Consider the following 16568-nt stretch of genomic DNA (forward strand, 5'->3'; position numbering starts at 1 on the left):
TGAAATCAGCCTGGTCACCTGTTAGAGACTTGTGGAGGAAATCACTGTGGCGTGTTATGCTACCATCAGCAGCCTGTTTTGTCTTTGCCATTAGCTTCTGACTTTGCCCCGTGTCTCCTCTTTCTTCATCACCACCGTGTGTTTGTGGCATGTTTTATAAATGTACCACTACTAATGTCCTTGAAACTTGGCATTGCTTATCAGCTCCCACAGGCACCCATGTCTTACATTTGGAGGGGTAGTGCCTTGGAGAGTTACCAGAACCCGTGCCATGAAAATGTAACCTCTTCCTTGAATGGATGTAGTGAAAATTTTGTTTTGTCTGAAGCCGAATCAAAATTTTCTGAATCAGCTCCATTTACCACCACCCCCTGCCCTAAGCAAGCAGGTTTTGGCCATCAGTACTTGAAAGCAGTTCTCTGGCTGGCATCCTGGATCAAGGGGCAGTCTCTTTCCAGGGAGCCTAAAATATTTAACATTAAAGATGATGCTAAAACTAAAGGAAAGTAATTTTCCTTATCTGCATGGCCAGTTATGGGCTGCATGCCTAATAACCCTCATGCCATTCCACAGAAGCAGACTTTCACACGCAGCCTTGGGCTCAGGCCTGGGGTGGGGGGTGGGGACTGGGGAGTGGGTTTCTTTTGTTCGTTTTGGGGTGGCTTTTGTGGCCTTCTTAAGAACTTGAGTTGAAAGTTATTTTTTTGCACTGTATGTTTAACAATGCCCTTGACTAGGCATCTAAGATATTAACCAGCTTCAGCAGATTATGCGTCTGACGGGGACCCCCCCTGCTTATCTCATTAACAGGATGCCAAGCCATGAGGTGAGAACGAACAGACTGGATAGGGATATCCAATTCAGAAGGCCACATCCTCATTCTGTTGCCACTGTATAAGCAACACGGTTTTTAATATCACTGAGTGCTTGCGTGTGCCTTGAGGGCTTAAGGGGATGAGTACCTCTGTGCTGTGGCAGGATGCTGACATTTGGGAGAAAATGTCATCGCTTCCTCTGGATTGAGAATATAATTTATAGGCTTGTAAATAGAAAGTGATATGATTTTTATATTTAGGTTTTATGAATTTAGTGCTCAAGAGGCTATTGTGTTTTCCTAGTGAGGGTATGTTAGCATCTGATGACTGTAGGCTGGAAGGGTATTGAACTGAGGACCGCTAGGTTGCTTTCCTAGTCATCAAGTTTTTATAATGATGTCCCAAAGAGGATTCTTCCTTCAAGATAAAAAAACAAGTCTATAAAAGATCCAACACTGATAAGTACTATATTCAAAAGAAAATACGCAAATAATATGGAATAAATGCAAACAACTTACATAGGGCTATTCATCATCTTTATCAGTTCTTTCTAATTAATCTGATACTGGTTTTATTATCAGAGATGGTTAGGCATTTCTTAACAGGGTGCCCTTAATCTTTTTGGGAGTCAGGCTGTCGTCACAGAGGCCCTTCCCAGCAGTGTTGTTTCTGCTTCAGCTATATTCAGGTAGTTTTAAAATATACCTTTATTTATCTTATTGGAGGGATGACTGTGCTCTGCATGAGACAGGTCTCTCTTACTTCTGTCTTCCCTTGATCCTTTCATCTGTGTGCTCGAGGAGGAAAGGATTACAGACATGTGGATATTCAATTCCTAGAACTTTCTTTTCAAATTGGAGAGATTCTCAACCAAAGCAGCCTCCCCTTCTTGCTACACATACAAGGACTAAGAAGGTGAAGTTGTCCTAGTAGCCAGAGATTTTTCTAGGCTTTTGTGAGTGCACGTGCGTGCGCACACGTGCGCGCGCGCACACACACACACACACACACACACACTCTTTTACTGTTGAGCTGTATTAAAACAGGATTTTAAAGTGGTTAAGACAGATTCAGAGAAATTCTATCTCAACTACTCAAATGGACTGATAGTGGAATTTATGTTTTGAAATAGGGAAGGTCCTAGCAACAGTTTAATACCTAATATCTGAAGTACACATTTATGAGTTATATTTGTATTTATATGATTATTCTCAAGACTAGTTTTTGGTCAAGTTTTCGGGTTTGCCGTGGTAGAGCTATCAGTCCTTAAAAGTAGTTGACACCTTAAGTTCCTTTGAGTAGAGTTCAGAAATTGTGAAGTTGAAACACCCTTAGAGAGTGAGAGCAAACTTCAAAAGGCAACAGGGAAAGCAACTAATGTTTGTTGAGTTCTCACTCTGCACCAGATACTGTGCTAAGGAAGTACTGGTTGGTTATCTCCAGTCCTCACTGCAGCCCCGTGAGTAGGCATTGTGAATCTCATTTTATCAAAGAGGAACTCAAGCCTTAACGAGAATAAGTAACTTGCCCAAAGTGATCAAGTCAAGATTCAAACTCAAGCCTGTTCCACCATAGGGACCAAACTTGTAACAACTATTCTGGTAATATAAATGTTGTTTGTATCAAAATTTTAGTTTGAAGCTTTTTCATGAGCCTTGTCTTATTTGAATATCATGATAACTGTATGATACAGGCAAGCCAAATACTAATACTAATTAATATTTTGCAGTTGAGGTCACTTATAAGTCAGTTGAGACTTGCGTAAGGCATACCTCCTAAGTGGTAAGGGAAAGATTTCTGCATAGGTCATGTAACTTAAAAATCCATTATTTTTTGTTGCTCTTACTAAGTTGCTTTAGTATTTTTAAAATGCGTTCAAGACTTTTAGGATAATATACTAGGCTTATGTGTACTTTGTTATTACCAAGATTACTTTGTTAAGGTTTAGCACTGATACCCTTTTTACAAACTGAAAGTACCTACTGAGACCAGTGCCGTCAGAACTGCTGGTCCTAGACTCTCTTTAGGAGTCCCAATCCCTAGCTTTCTAGGAAGGCTGTCTCAGAAAGGGGAACTTCTTAGATATCTTGGCCTCATTTTTTTTTTTTTTAAACTTCTGATCCCTGGATCAGAAAGCTAATAAAAGGGAACTTAATTGCTTATCATTCTCATTCACTTAAAATGTAACCGTGAGAGATAGCCAGAATAAACAGAAGTGCTGATCATACATAAGGTAGTTAGAATGGCAATAAGAGAGAAATCTTTTCATTGAATATCAAAGACAAGTCATAAACATTGAAGCTAGTAGACCTTGTCAGTGAACGCTTGTTCCCTGACAGGACTGAGACTCTGGGAGCATTAACATGATTAAACAAAGCCATTTGAAAATGTTTTATATTTGCAGGCAAGAAACTACATTCAGTCTTTGACCCAGATGCCGAAAATGAACTTTGCAAATGTATTTATTGGTGCCAATCCCTTGGGTAAGTTGATCATATCTTCACTGCATGAATATTGAATTGTTAATGACATGAACTGGGGATTTAAAGAAGAGTTTTTCCTTTTGATTAAATAGGGTACCATTAATTAAGTGCTGGAAGGTGGTAAGTAATGCCATTTGTTATCTGTGTTTGTGTTGTTGGGTTTTTTAATCACATGATATGCTTATATATTTATATGGTCCTAGAATTTGGTAGAGGAAATGAGATTTTATGGTGAAGACAGGAGAGCAAATGGTGGGGATGTTGAGAGGGGCACAGGAGGAAGGAGGTACAGAGGAAAGCCGTGACTTCACAACTGCTGGTGTTTTGTGGTGTCCCAAGCCAAGGGCAGAAACAACCGAAGAACAGATGGGTGTTTAGAGGACCTGCCCCCAGGAGTTCCCTGCAGTGCGCCCTGAGCTGCCTGTAGCTTCCCAGTCCCACAGATCCTGCCATCTTCATGCATTTTTCCTTTCTCCTCGTCTTCTGCCCTTCCCACAGGGAGTTAACCATTCTGTGTTCTTCATGGAGTGAATTTGCCACCGCAGACTTTAAGGAATGGCTCCATATTCCTTCCTGCCACCATCATTTCTGGGATCCTCAGCAGAGGGATGGGACAGTAGTGGCTGCTTTAGCCTTGGCTAAAAAGGGAATTGATTTATTCCTTAAAGTTGGGGTCTAACATGTGCTTTGGTTGGCCCCTAGAAGTGGCATTGCCAAGACCCTACTTCCCAGATTCAAGGATTGTGCAGTAGACCATGCCATTTAACAGCAGACATGGAAAAATCAGACCAGGCCTTCCTATGAGACAGGAAGGGGAGCCATGGTATGATAATGGTCTAATCAACCTTCTCACTTCCCTGAAGATTGTGTTATACTGGTATGTGCTCCACTCTCTCAGTGGGTCATCCCTCTGCTGGGTCCCAAAAACTAATAACAAAGGTTTAGTTTTCTCCTTTGAGAGTGGATAGTCACGATGCCGTCTTCAGAAGTTGTAGTGAGAGCTCAGTAGTTTTCCCTTTTTAAATACCTCATTCACAGTGACCGTTAACGATTTCAGTGTTACTGTGGTAATTCTTAAAATGGCAGAGATGCTCACATTCTTTGAGATGGTGGGCAGTCCTGGGTGAGTCTGTGTCAGCCTTGGAAATTGTAAGTAGGCCAGATCTCAGTTGGGCCACTCTCACATCCAAAAATGAGTCCAAAGACTCATTTGGGGTATATACAGAATTTTAGGCAGTTGGTTTAGGTCTGCATCTGCCCTGGTATGATCTTACTGGCTCTGTAGGATTTATTTGAACTGTATTACCTAGTTCAAGGATCTGTGACAAGCTCTATTTGAGTTGTAAATACTCTAGCATGTTGGGAAATTATGCTGCATGCTGGTAGCTTTCTTGTCTGTCATTCTGTTCCGAATGTATTTTCATCGTACCAGTTCATGTTTCAGACCTGGCAGTGCTCACTGTTTGACTTCCTGTTAGCCAACTCCAAGAGATTTGTTAACTCATTTTTGGGGGGTGGGGGTACGGGGGGGGGCATGTATGTGTCCCAGTAGCTTATTTAGGTCACATCCATCCTTCTCTGGACTCATGACATTTAAACATTCAAAAGAACTGGATACCACTTAGCAATACAGACTGCCAATGAGTTGAATGGAGGCTTTGGGCCATCTGGTGCTCAGCACTGCAGTTCTCAGAATTTAAACATGCCTAATAGCTCACTGCCAAACAGTGACGTCATACAAAGAGTTTCTTCTTGCAGACAGAACATGGTGTTACTGACCACGAACTTGTGCCCAGCATATTAACTGAGCAGGAACACACCAACGATGTAAACAACGACAGCTGTATTTTGTCAGTCACTGACTTCATGTTTGACTATTATTCTCAAAACATGAATTAAAACTTGAATTGTCCTTTGTATATGTGCTGTCGAAGTGAGCACTTGAATTGCCTTTTGATATAGTGTGTGTCTTTCTAGCTGTCAGGATCTTAGAAGAATCTTTTCCTTACCCCGACCTTATTCCTCACCAAGGTATTGGTTATTGCACACAGTACTTTTCACCCTAGGAAGCCCAATCAGATGCAGTGTGTGGCCCTTAATTGGATCCTGGCTTGAAGAAGCCAGGGATAAAAGACAACTTTGGGATAATTGGAGAAATTTTAACATAAACTGGATTTTAGATGATATTTGAGAATTATTTAGTTGTCAGATAAAATGGTTTGTGATTATATAGAAAGATGTCTTTATGCTGAAATACTTAGGGGTAAAGCATCATGTCTATCATTTTATTTTAAAATGAACCAGCAAAAAAACTAGAGTTAAATGGATAAATAGATAGGGAAATAAATAATGTTAATTGTTGGATATGGGTAGTGGGCCTATGACTGTTCGCTGTACTGTTCTGTATATTGAAGTTTTTCATAGTGAAAATTTTTTATTTTCTTTATCCAAATACCTTGCCTTGCCCACACACCCATGTAAAACCCTCAATTTGTTCATTGTTGGGAGATCTATTTGATGAATATTCATTGCCTTATGTTAGTAAATAAAAAGCCCAGGGAGACAAAAAAGTACAAAAAATTACAAAGCCACCCTGCTTACCTTTTCTCGATTACTTTGGTTATAGACTTTCTTTCTTTTTTCCCTTTTTTTTTTTTTTTAAAGATTTTTATCCATTTATTTGAGAGAGAGAGAGTAAGGGGGAAGGGCAGGGAGGGAGAGGGAGAAGCAGACTCCCCGCTGAGCAGAGAGCCTGACGCCAACACCCGCTCTATCCCAGGACCCAGATCATGACCCAAGCCCAAGGCAGATGCCCAACTGACTGAGCCACCCAGGCGCCTGTAGGCTTTCCTTTTGACACAGTTTGACTACGTGGTAACGCTTTGACATTGATGTTCCACAAAAGCTTGTTCAAACAGTCTCAGGTATTTTTAAAAATTCCTCTTTAGTAATGTATTCTTAATACAAAACACATCCACACACACACACACACACATATAAAGAAGAAAAGGAGTAACGTTTCTTAGAGCAGACACATGGGGGGAGAATGCATGTATTCTCTTTGTTCAGTATGAAGATTCAAGACCGTGTTTGCTTAATAAGGCCTAATTTTTTGCTAATTGTTAAAAACTCTTTTTTCCCTTCCAATCCGTGGGACTGAAAGCTGTCGACTTGCTGGAGAAGATGCTTGTATTGGACTCAGACAAGAGAATTACGGCAGCCCAAGCCCTTGCACACGCCTACTTTGCTCAGTACCATGATCCTGATGATGAACCAGTAGCTGACCCTTATGATCAGTCCTTTGAAAGCAGGGACCTCCTTATAGATGAATGGAAAAGTAAGTTATGAGAGCAGGATTAACATCTAGTGTGAGGACTTAAATTGAAAAATCTTTCTTAGGTGAGCCACTGTCCAAAAGCTGTGGGAAAACAGAATTTCTGGTTATAACCAACTTGTTAAAACTGGTAACTAGTGTCTCTGATGCAGAGCGGGTATGTTCCTCTGATGTAGATGAGGACACTGTCTGGACCTTTAAGGTGCTCATGTCTGGTCTGATTTTGCACCCAGCCCCTTAACAGCCATATAGAGCTTTGAGGTTTTTAAGGCAGAATCTGCATTTACAGTATCTGTCTGAGATAAGTAGGGAATAAGGTATTTTCAAAGTTTTACAGTCGCTAGAACTCTAGAATTATAGTTTCACAATTGATAGAGAGTTTATTTTGTGTCTGTTACCCTATACCTAGTTAGGGACACAGCCATACATGGAACCCATGTCTCCTGTATGTCCAGCTTCAGATTCTTTGCATAAAATGCACATTCAAAACTCCAGATGGATCCCCCAAACCAGAATTACCTGTTGCTATAGCTTGTGGAAGAGCTGTTATTCTTGAGCACCTTCTCCAGAGAGCTGTAAGAAAGGAGGCCCTGCTGAGTGTAACAAATAAGTCAAAGTAGCTCTTTTTTGGTGTATCCTTGAACTTCTGTGATCACATGTTCCATTAGGCTATCACACATCAGCAATGAGGGGGTTATTTGAAGTAGTGCATCAAAGCACTAGCCTGGACAGGAAGGAAGGATCTTGAGCCTAGAAGTTAGAGTACCTACCAGCGAAGAGAATAGTCTAAACTCTCACATCCCACCTTTCCTTCCTGGGTTTTAGGCCTGACCTACGATGAAGTCATCAGCTTTGTGCCGCCACCCCTTGACCAAGAAGAGATGGAATCCTGAGAACCTGGTTTCTGTTCTGTTGATCCCACTTCACTGTGAGGGGAAGGCCTTTCCATGGGAACTCTCCAAATATCATTCAAGTGCCTCTTGTTGCAAAGATTTCCTCCATGGTGGAAGGGGTGTGTGTGCGCGCGCACGTGCGTATATGTATGTATATGTATGTGTGTGTACTCCTGTGTGTGTGCATGTGTGTGTCTGTCTTTGTGGGAGGGTAAGAGAATAGGAGCAAACTATGATCACAGTGGCTTCAGGGGCAGTCCCAGAAGCTCCGAGGCGGCCTCTGCTTGCCCCTTGGGAGAGTCAGCTCAGGCAGGCAAGGGCTGCCGTCTTGTTCGGGTTTGTTACGTGCAAAATAAAGATACTAAACGGCCCAGATCCCAGTCATGCTTTTGCCATTTTGGCCTCTCCCATGGCCTTGTCTGGAGGTGGGAGGTAGTCTCGCTGACAGCCCATAGTGGCCCAGAGAGGGGACGCACACCTTCGGGCTTCCGCGGAAGCCAGCCCTCAGCGACGGCGCGCAGCCAAGAAGGACCAACTGCCTTCTGTGCGCTAGTCTGTGATTGATTTGCTTAGTGTGATTCTCAGAACTCAGCAGCTATGTGCGAAACTGTAAATATGTTTGTGCCTTAAGAGGAGAGAAGAAAGTGTAGACAGTTCAGGCAGCAAGGCCGACCGACCACGTGCGGAGCCTGGCAAGCAGTTGGCTTGTCCCACCGCCGCTGGCGAACCAGAAGTGACCAGGGAGCCCTCAGAGGCGTCGTGTGTGCATGTGTGCGCATGCGTGTGCGTGCTTCTCTCTCTCTCTCTCTCTCTGCCCCCGCCCCAGAGGCTGCCATTTCTCCGCTCGCCCCCCCCCCCGCCCCCCCCGCCTCCCCGCCTCCGCTCCACTCCAGCGCAGAGGTTTCTTGCGCATTAGCCCCAGCAGGCAGAAGCCGGTTCTTGCTGTCAGTGTACTTCTGTGTACTCTTTATTCCCAGCAGAGTGACGATGTGTTTTGCACGTCTTACTATTTGAGCATGCACAGCTGCTTGTCTGTTCCCTTCGGGAGGCCCTGGTGCCAGGCAGGTTTGCCAGTGAAGACTTCTTGGTTAGTTCAGAACCCACGTCACCTCGGCTGATGCCAAGGGCAGGTGACATCATCCTCTCTCCAGCCCCAGTACTATTTTGTGTTGAACACAATTGATACTCCAGGTGCTTTTGATGTGAAAACTATGAAGAAATGGAACAGATGGGTCAATAGCGTGTTCATTCTTGCCATCTGGTTTTCGACAAACTCTTTTTGGGGAGCCAAAAAGATTAGGGCTTTTCCCAGGAATATCTCAGACTTTGAAAAACAATTGTTCTCTTCACTCCCAATAGCCAATGCTAAGAAATGCTGAAAATCAAAGTGAACAATAAAAGCTCATGAGGCCAGAAACTCCTTTTGCTATCTTTGTCTAAAAATGGTTATTAAAAAAAAAAAAGTAATGAGGTGTCTTTTCCACCCTTCTTTGGAAGAGGGTCTTCTTGGCAGCTTAACATTGACTTCTTGGTCTTGGTTTGGGGAGAAATAATTTTGTTTCAGAATTTTGTATATTGCAGGAATCCTTTGAGAATGTGATTCCTTTTGATGGGGGGAAAGGGCAAATTATTCTAATATTTTATATTTTCAACTTTATAAAGGTGAAATATCCTCAGGGGTGGAGAAGAGTTGTTTTTTCATAATTTCCTGAATTGCGGGCATCTTGTGCTACATAAGGGCCCATGTATCTTAACCTCTTGTGAAATAAGAATGTGTAGAGCCACTTCCACTATCGGCTGTGTGACAGAATCTCATATTTGGGACAAGATGTCTCCATTTCTCTATCACAGCGCAGTGGTACGTGTGCTCCGGAGGGACAGGGTAGGACCTCTGAGTCAACTGGAGCAAGAAGGCAGGAGGCAGGCTGACTGTGATGGCGCCTTGCCTGGGATTCTCCCCCTCTTTAAAGGAAAATGAACGCAAAGGCCTCATCTCCTTTATATACAGTTCAAATCCTCACAATCCACAGCAAGATGAATTTCATCAGCCATGTTTGGTTATAAATGCTAGTGTGGTTTCCTACAGAAATACTGCTCTGAATATTTTTTCATAAAGGTCTTTGCACATGTGATTGTATATGCATTAGGAAGCTGAATGTTCTGGGAGCCTGGACTCAGCTGGAGCTGAGTCCTTGGTTTCTGAGCATCGTGCTCGCATCTCCTGATTTCTCTGAACAGAAAGCAAAAGAGAGAATGAGGGACACTGCTATTTTATTTGTATTCATGAACTTGGCTGTAATCAGTTATGCCATATAGGATGTCATATAATACCACTGGTTAAAATAAAGCCTATTTTTCAAATTTAGTGAGTTTCTCAAATTTATTGTATTTTTATGTCGACTGTTTTTAATTTAGTGTACAATATGGCATTGTATTGATGTTCTTTCAATTGTGGCCTGGCATATGTTTCTGATAGATCTTAATATTTACTCCTACAATTTAGAAAACACTTTAACAGATGGTACACTTTCTGGTGAAGCAGATCAGAGTCTTTGATGTAGATGGGTAGAGCAAATAGCAAAGAAGGTATAACATGGCAGGCAGAGTGTTATTGCACTTGGGTGTCAGAGTGGCCTAGGACAGGGGTCAGCAAACTATGGCCCAAGAGCCAGATCTAGTCTACCGTCTGTTTTTGTATGGCCCGCTAAAAATGGTTTTTACATTTTTAAATGGCTGAAATCAAGAGGACAGTATTTTTGTAGTGTGTGAAAAATAATGTAAAATTCAAATTTCAGTGTCTATAAATAAAGTTGTATCGGAACACAACCACACGTTTGTTTATGTATTGTCTGTGGCTGCTTTTGTGCGACACAAAGTTGAGCAGTTGCAGCAGAGACCACAGGGTTTACAAAATCAACACTATTCACTCTGGCCCTTTACAGAAGAAGTTTGCCGACCCCTGGCCCAGGACTTCAATTTCCTCATGTGTAAGATGCAGTTTGTTTAGATAGTTGTTTGGGTTCTTCTCAGCTTTGACGTTCTAAGGCTATCTGTAGAAAGTATATTTTTATTTGAAAATTGCCCGAGAGAAGGTTGTATGTGTACATATATATATATATTGTTTATAGACTTCGAACCAAATGTGTTTTATGACACTTTTATCTTACGGCCCTTAACAATATTCTTCAAAACTACTATGTACCATAGGATTAAAGGGCCGCAAGGTCTCATGGCTGTTTTCAGGGCCCGTGGTGGTGTGCTTCCTTTCTCAGCCTAGGAATGCTAACCAGTGACCCGGGGTGGATTGTGAGGCCCGGCCTGTGAGGGTATCAAGAGCGCACAGCTGGGTGTTTTGTCCTGTAATTTCTGGACCCAGGCTGGCAGCTGGGAATAATGGCACAAGGCAAACTAAGCACAGACTCTTTTCTTCATTCTGTCCTCATTAGCTTCATAAGAGGGTAAAAGAAAAGGGACCTAGTTGTCACCTGTGATGTATCAGCCCCGTAAGGATCAGACAGTTGTAGGAAATATTTTGCTTCACATACCATGCATGAGTGCTGTGACACAGCCTTCCTCCTGGGCTTCTGGGTGGAGGCCCTGCTTATTAGCTTAAGGAGAATTGACACCAGAAAAAGCTCACCTAAAGTGAATCCACTTAAAATGGGGACCAGAATTGCATGGTGTGTGCTGCAGATTGGAGGAGAGAAGTCTGATTGGGACTGTCATGAAAACTAAACAAAAGCATAAGAGCATATTCTTAATTTCAGATACACTTTTGTAATGAACAAAGAACAAATGAAGCATTTCTCAAGGGACACTGTGTCTCTGGCTGCAGTATCCTTCCCATTCCAATTTTTGTGGCATAATCATAGAGGAAAATTTTGCAAAAATATTTGAGGTCTTTCTCAGTTTTCTTAAGGGCCTCAATCTTTAATACTCACATTGTTCTTTTAAAAAAAAAAAAAGATATTATTCATTCATTTGAGACAGACAGAGCATGAGCAGGAGGAGAGGCAGAAGGAGAGGGAGAAGCAGACTCCCCGCTGAGCCAGGAGCCCTACATGGGGCTCAATCCCAGGACTTGGAGGCCATGACTGGAGCCGAAGGCAGATGCCCAACCATCCGAACCACACTGTTCTTTTTTATAAGTATCTATTGGTGATCACTTTATCACCTTTCCCTTTTTATTGTCTGGTCTGAGTCTGCCAGAGCCACATTTTTTAGATCTGAACAGTTTTCTAGCATTATTTGTCGTTTATCAAATCTACCATCTTTTGCAAGATTTGCAGTTATCGCAATTAACCTGTCATTGGTCATATGCTTATAGTTAGAGACAAACAGAAGAATGGGTAAGATGGACACTCCAGGTTCTGATACTTATGAAGCAAGGAGGGACTAATGTTATAAACAGTCCATTCATTAGTGAATGTTTGTGTGTGACAACTTTCGCTTTTCTGTACAATCTGAGAGCTACAAGGACTTGGCCAACAAACATGCAAATGAAGATCTTTTTTATTTTATGATACAGATACGTTTTAATATACATATACTTTGAACTTAGCATTTACACTCCTCAAGACTTAGAGGCATCACAAGTGCACAAATGAAAAAGTAAAAGGTTATTCAGGGTCTTTTTTAAAAAAGACTTTATTTATTAGAGAGAGAGAGAGGGGAGGGAGGGGCAGAGGGAGAGGAACAAGCAGACTCAAGTGCTGAGCGCAGAGCCCGACACGGGGGTCAACTCCACCACCCTGAAATCATGACCTGAGGCAAAATCAAGAGTTGGTTGATTAACCAACTTTGCCACCCAGGCACTCCAAGTTCTTGTTCTTTATTAATAGCAAAATATTGGAAGTAACCCATGTATCTGTCAATGAGGACTTCATGGTTCTCTTACAGTGAAACACTGTATATCTAGGTATGGATACATGCGTAAGATACATTAGAAGGAAAGTGGCAGAAAAAAGTCTCTTTTTTCTTTGTTTTACTTTTTAAGATTTTATTTATTTATTTGACAGAGCAAGAGAGTACAAGCAGGGGGAGCGGCAGGCAGAGGGAGAAGCAGGCTCCCCACTGAGCAGGGAGCCCCATGAGGGGCTCAATCCCAGGACCCTGAGATCGTGACCTGAGCCAAAGGCAGACGGTTAATAACTGAGCCACCCAGCTGTCCCTGTTGTCCTCTCTTTTTACGGATAGAAACATACGGCTAGGGAGAGCCTAGAGGAACACACACAAAACTCAGCAGCCATCTCTGGGTAGTGGGATTATAGGAGGTTCTAACTTTGTGCAATTTGTTATGTTTTATTATGAAACTCTGAATAATTTGTTTTGGAATCCAAAAACTTCTAAAAAAATTTTCTGATGAGAAAGGATTTGGGTTTTTTTTTTTTTTTTTTTTTTTTGGTGTGTGTGACCTGGGGAACCATTCCCCAATTTCAGTTTTGCCTGGGTCAGAGCCCAACTTCCTAAGATGAAAGAACACTTGCTAGGAAGGAGTTGCACCCAGCTGTTGGGCTTCTGACAAGCAGAACACCACCACTCCATCGTAGCACGAGTCTCCTCCCCAGCTGGAAGCGCCTGGCAGTTTCTTCCCCAACAGAAGAGTATTTTATGGATCTGAAGCCAGATTTTTCAACTTTTGGCACTCTTGACATCTTGAGTTGGGCTGGTACTTGTGGAGGCTGACCTGTATGTTGTAGGTGGTTAAGCAGCATCCCTGACTTCTACTCACAAGATGACTGCGGTGTACATGCTCCCTTCTCCCAGCTCTCACAGCCAAAAATGTCTCCACATATTGCCAACTGTCCCCTGGGGCAAAATCACCCCTGGTTGAGAACCACTCGTCTAAAGCTGACACCTCTCGCAGTGTCCCACAGGCTTGGTCAGTAGAGCAGTTGATTATTATCTCGGGGTCATGAGTTTTCAAGTGCCACACTGGGCCTGGAACTTACTTTTTTAAAATGTGTGTGTGTGTGTGTGTGTGTTTAAATAGTAAAGCTGGGACACCTCTAGTCTTGCAGAATAACGAAGACTCTTCTTGAAGTAATAATCGAAGGTTAACACCTACTAACCTGTTCTTATTCAAAGATATGGGAAAGGCCTTTTTGAAGACTGGGGTATATCTTTTTTGGAGAAGAGGAAGATGTCAGTTCAGGAAAAAAGTATGCTTGATTACTGGATTGAGGCTCTCCCATTTTTCAAAAAAAGAAAAAGGATGTGGGTGTCGAGTGGATAAAGTTATTCTTTGTTCAGAAGCATGTTGGCCATTGCCACAGCTAGAACATTTATTTCAACTGGGGTATGGCTGCAGGATTTTCTTAGGCAGGTGATGGGTTACCATGGAAAGAATACTGGGTTTTGAAGCCGGAAATTCCAGGTTCAATCCTGACTCAAGCTTTCATCAGGCATGTGACACTGGGATCATAGTTTTCAGTTTTCAAGTGATTGTAAAGGTTAAATGAAATAACAACCCTCTCTGTGCCCTGCATTTTGGGGACACTTGCTCTGGTTAGTTTGTCACTTGAGCTGACTTTGAGTGTTGAGGTGGTTCTATTAGAGTCAGTGTAGGAGTGTCCTCCCTATCGTGTGACCTGAAATCACGTGGGAGGATAGCTCCCAGGATGAGATAGTCCAGGGCCTAACTCCAGTGTAGTTTCTGGGAAATTCCCCTTATTGAGGCCAGAGGCTGTGGTCTGAGTACGCACAGCCAGAGGGACACTATTATATTCCCGACCTTCTTGATTCGTTCAGTTCAGAGAATGTGCTTTATTTAGAAGTCTCTAAGAAGTTAAGTGTGGAAGTAACCTTAAATCCAGTTTTGCAATGAAGAAAATCTATATACACCACCACTTTTGCGTTTCAAAAGGTTAAAAAAAATATATAGCTTAGCCCCTTGACAGAGAGCTCTGATAAAGCTCTCAACTCTTGGCTCCTGGGTGGCTCAGTTGGTTGGGCATCTGCCTTCGGCTCAGGTCATGATCTGAGGGTCCTGGGATCAAGTCCCGTGCCAGTCCCCCTGCTCAGTGGGGAGCCTGCTTCTCCCTCTGCCTTTGCCTGTCACTCTGCTTGCTTGTGTGTGCTCTCTCTAATAAATAAATAAAAATCTTTAAAATCAAGTTACAGTCTAGGCCCAGATAACTATAAATAGGGTTTTCCACTTCCATAAATGTCCAGCAGGGTGTATTTTGTTACATGAAGCAATTTTTGCTGAGAATCTCACTCTGCACAACGCCTCCTGTGTGAGAATTATCAGAAGCCCCAGTCATGGCGACGACCATACATGACTCCAAGACTTCCCAAGTTCACTCTCAGGGAACTGCTGACATAGACAGGCCCGGCTTGGGGGGTTGTGGAGTGAGACTTCCACGCTGAAGAACAGGTCTGCTTTCCTATTCTCCCTCTCCTTCCCCCTCTTTCCCTCCTTCCCTACTAAAAAGTAGCTATTTTATTGAACCCTTACTGTATGTTCTACAAGTCATAAAGTTCTCATCCAGAGTCACAGAACACCTGAAGCTAGAATCCACTGACCATCCTGGAGTGGACATTGAGGGACTCCTAGCTCCACAGAGTTTTACAGCATTGACAGTAGACATGCCTCTCCGGGTTTTTGAAAGAAAATCAAGGAAAAAATGTGTTCAGTGTGCATAGTTTCCCCCAAAGACTTGCCGGCTGTTTTGGACCAAAGAGGAGCAAAAAGGACAGCAATGTCCACGGCGCCACACCTGGCCTTTTTGCTTACCTGGACTGGAGATGCACCCCCAGCCCTCAGGAGGGAAGTGGGGCTGAGGGGGAGCAGCAGCAGCTACCTTTGCCTCCATCCGTGCCTCTCGCTCTCTAGGGCCATGCTCTGCATGTAGAAGGCCACTGTGGGCTTCAACCTTCTCTCTTCTGGTCTTATGCATGGCATTCCTCTATGCAGAAGCCCCTGCCTTCTCTCTTGCCAGGCTACGGACCCCTGTCACTCCCTCTGTAAGCCTTCCCTGCCCACCCCAAGCTCGGATGAGAGGTCCCTTCTATGTGCTGCTGTTCTTGTCTGCACTGATTGACGGTGACCCCATCTGCGCTTTGTCATCACTGTTTTGTCATTGCCTGGGGTTTGTCTCACCTGCTCCAGAGGAGAAACATACAAACGTTAAGGACAAAGGCCCTGGAAACAGTCTGAGTGGGTCCAAGTCCTAGCCCCTCCAGCCCTCAGGGAGGGGTCCAATCTTGAGTAAATTACTTAATCTTTCTGAATCTACCTATAGTGTTGTTCTGGAGATTATCTGAGCTGAGCCATGTAAACCCTTGGCATACATCACTCAGTACCTGTCAGTTCAGGACTGTATGTCCTCAAGGGCACAGACTGTCTTGTTCAGGATGGTGTTCCTGGTACCCGGCACACAGTGGGCAGCCAACCCCCGGTGGCTGAGTCAGTAAATGACTCTCCTCTTTTAATCACTCGCACCCCATCTTGTCCTCTGCTTCCTGTTTTTATAATCAACGATCTTAAAAAGCAAAGGCCATCTAAAGAAAGAGACCAAATACGGACCAATTATCTGCCGGAAGAATCGGTGCTGTGTGGAAATTTCCGGTTTAAGAAGCGACAAGCGTTAGAACCATTGGATCCCGATTCTCTTGGCTGCCTCTTGCTATGTCGTTTGAGTTGGACGCCCAGCACTTAAATGACTTGGAACAAGAATCAAAAGATTAGTGACGGTGGCTGATGGCCGTGATCCAGGTAATTCCTACCGTTTCCCCATCCATCTGCCACTTGAGAATGAAAATATCAGGGAAAAAGAAGGGGAAAGTGGAAGTCATGATGATGTCTTGCGCCCTCATTCGGCCGTTCCACACGCACCTGTTGGGTAACCTCTGTGTGTCAGGCACTGGGAACTGGGAAAAAAATAAAAGATCCCTGCCCTCTTGGAGTTGATGTTCTTAATGGGGAAGATGGTCACAAACAGTGTACTATCTCCCTGGCACCCCTAGGAGAGGACCTCTGAGTGCTCATTGCTGGGGGCCATTTCTGGGCCAGGGATGCCTTTGGTGCCCATCCCTGGCA

At 43.4% G+C, this 16568-nt stretch overlaps 1 protein-coding gene across 3 annotated transcripts in view; it reads left to right on the forward strand.

The window, feature by feature from the left end:
* Window positions 1–9890, forward strand: part of MAPK14 (mitogen-activated protein kinase 14) — a 78427-nt gene extending 68537 nt beyond the window's left edge. For 2 of the 3 annotated variants that reach the window (XM_059400127.1, XM_059400129.1), the window contains 3 exons: window positions 3220–3298; window positions 6462–6635; window positions 7458–9890. In XM_059400127.1, coding sequence (XP_059256110.1) covers window positions 3220–3298; window positions 6462–6635; window positions 7458–7525 — 321 coding nt within the window. In that variant the 3' untranslated portion in view covers window positions 7526–9890. Of the gene's footprint in view, window positions 1–746; window positions 827–3219; window positions 3299–6461; window positions 6636–7457 lie in introns of all 3 variants that reach the window. The other variant, XM_059400128.1, reaches the window with a different exon arrangement.
* Window positions 9891–16568: the final 6678 nt, after the last annotated feature.

This window comes from Mustela nigripes, chromosome 5 (assembly GCF_022355385.1).
Source record: "Mustela nigripes isolate SB6536 chromosome 5, MUSNIG.SB6536, whole genome shotgun sequence".
Taxonomy (NCBI): domain Eukaryota; kingdom Metazoa; phylum Chordata; class Mammalia; order Carnivora; family Mustelidae; genus Mustela; species Mustela nigripes.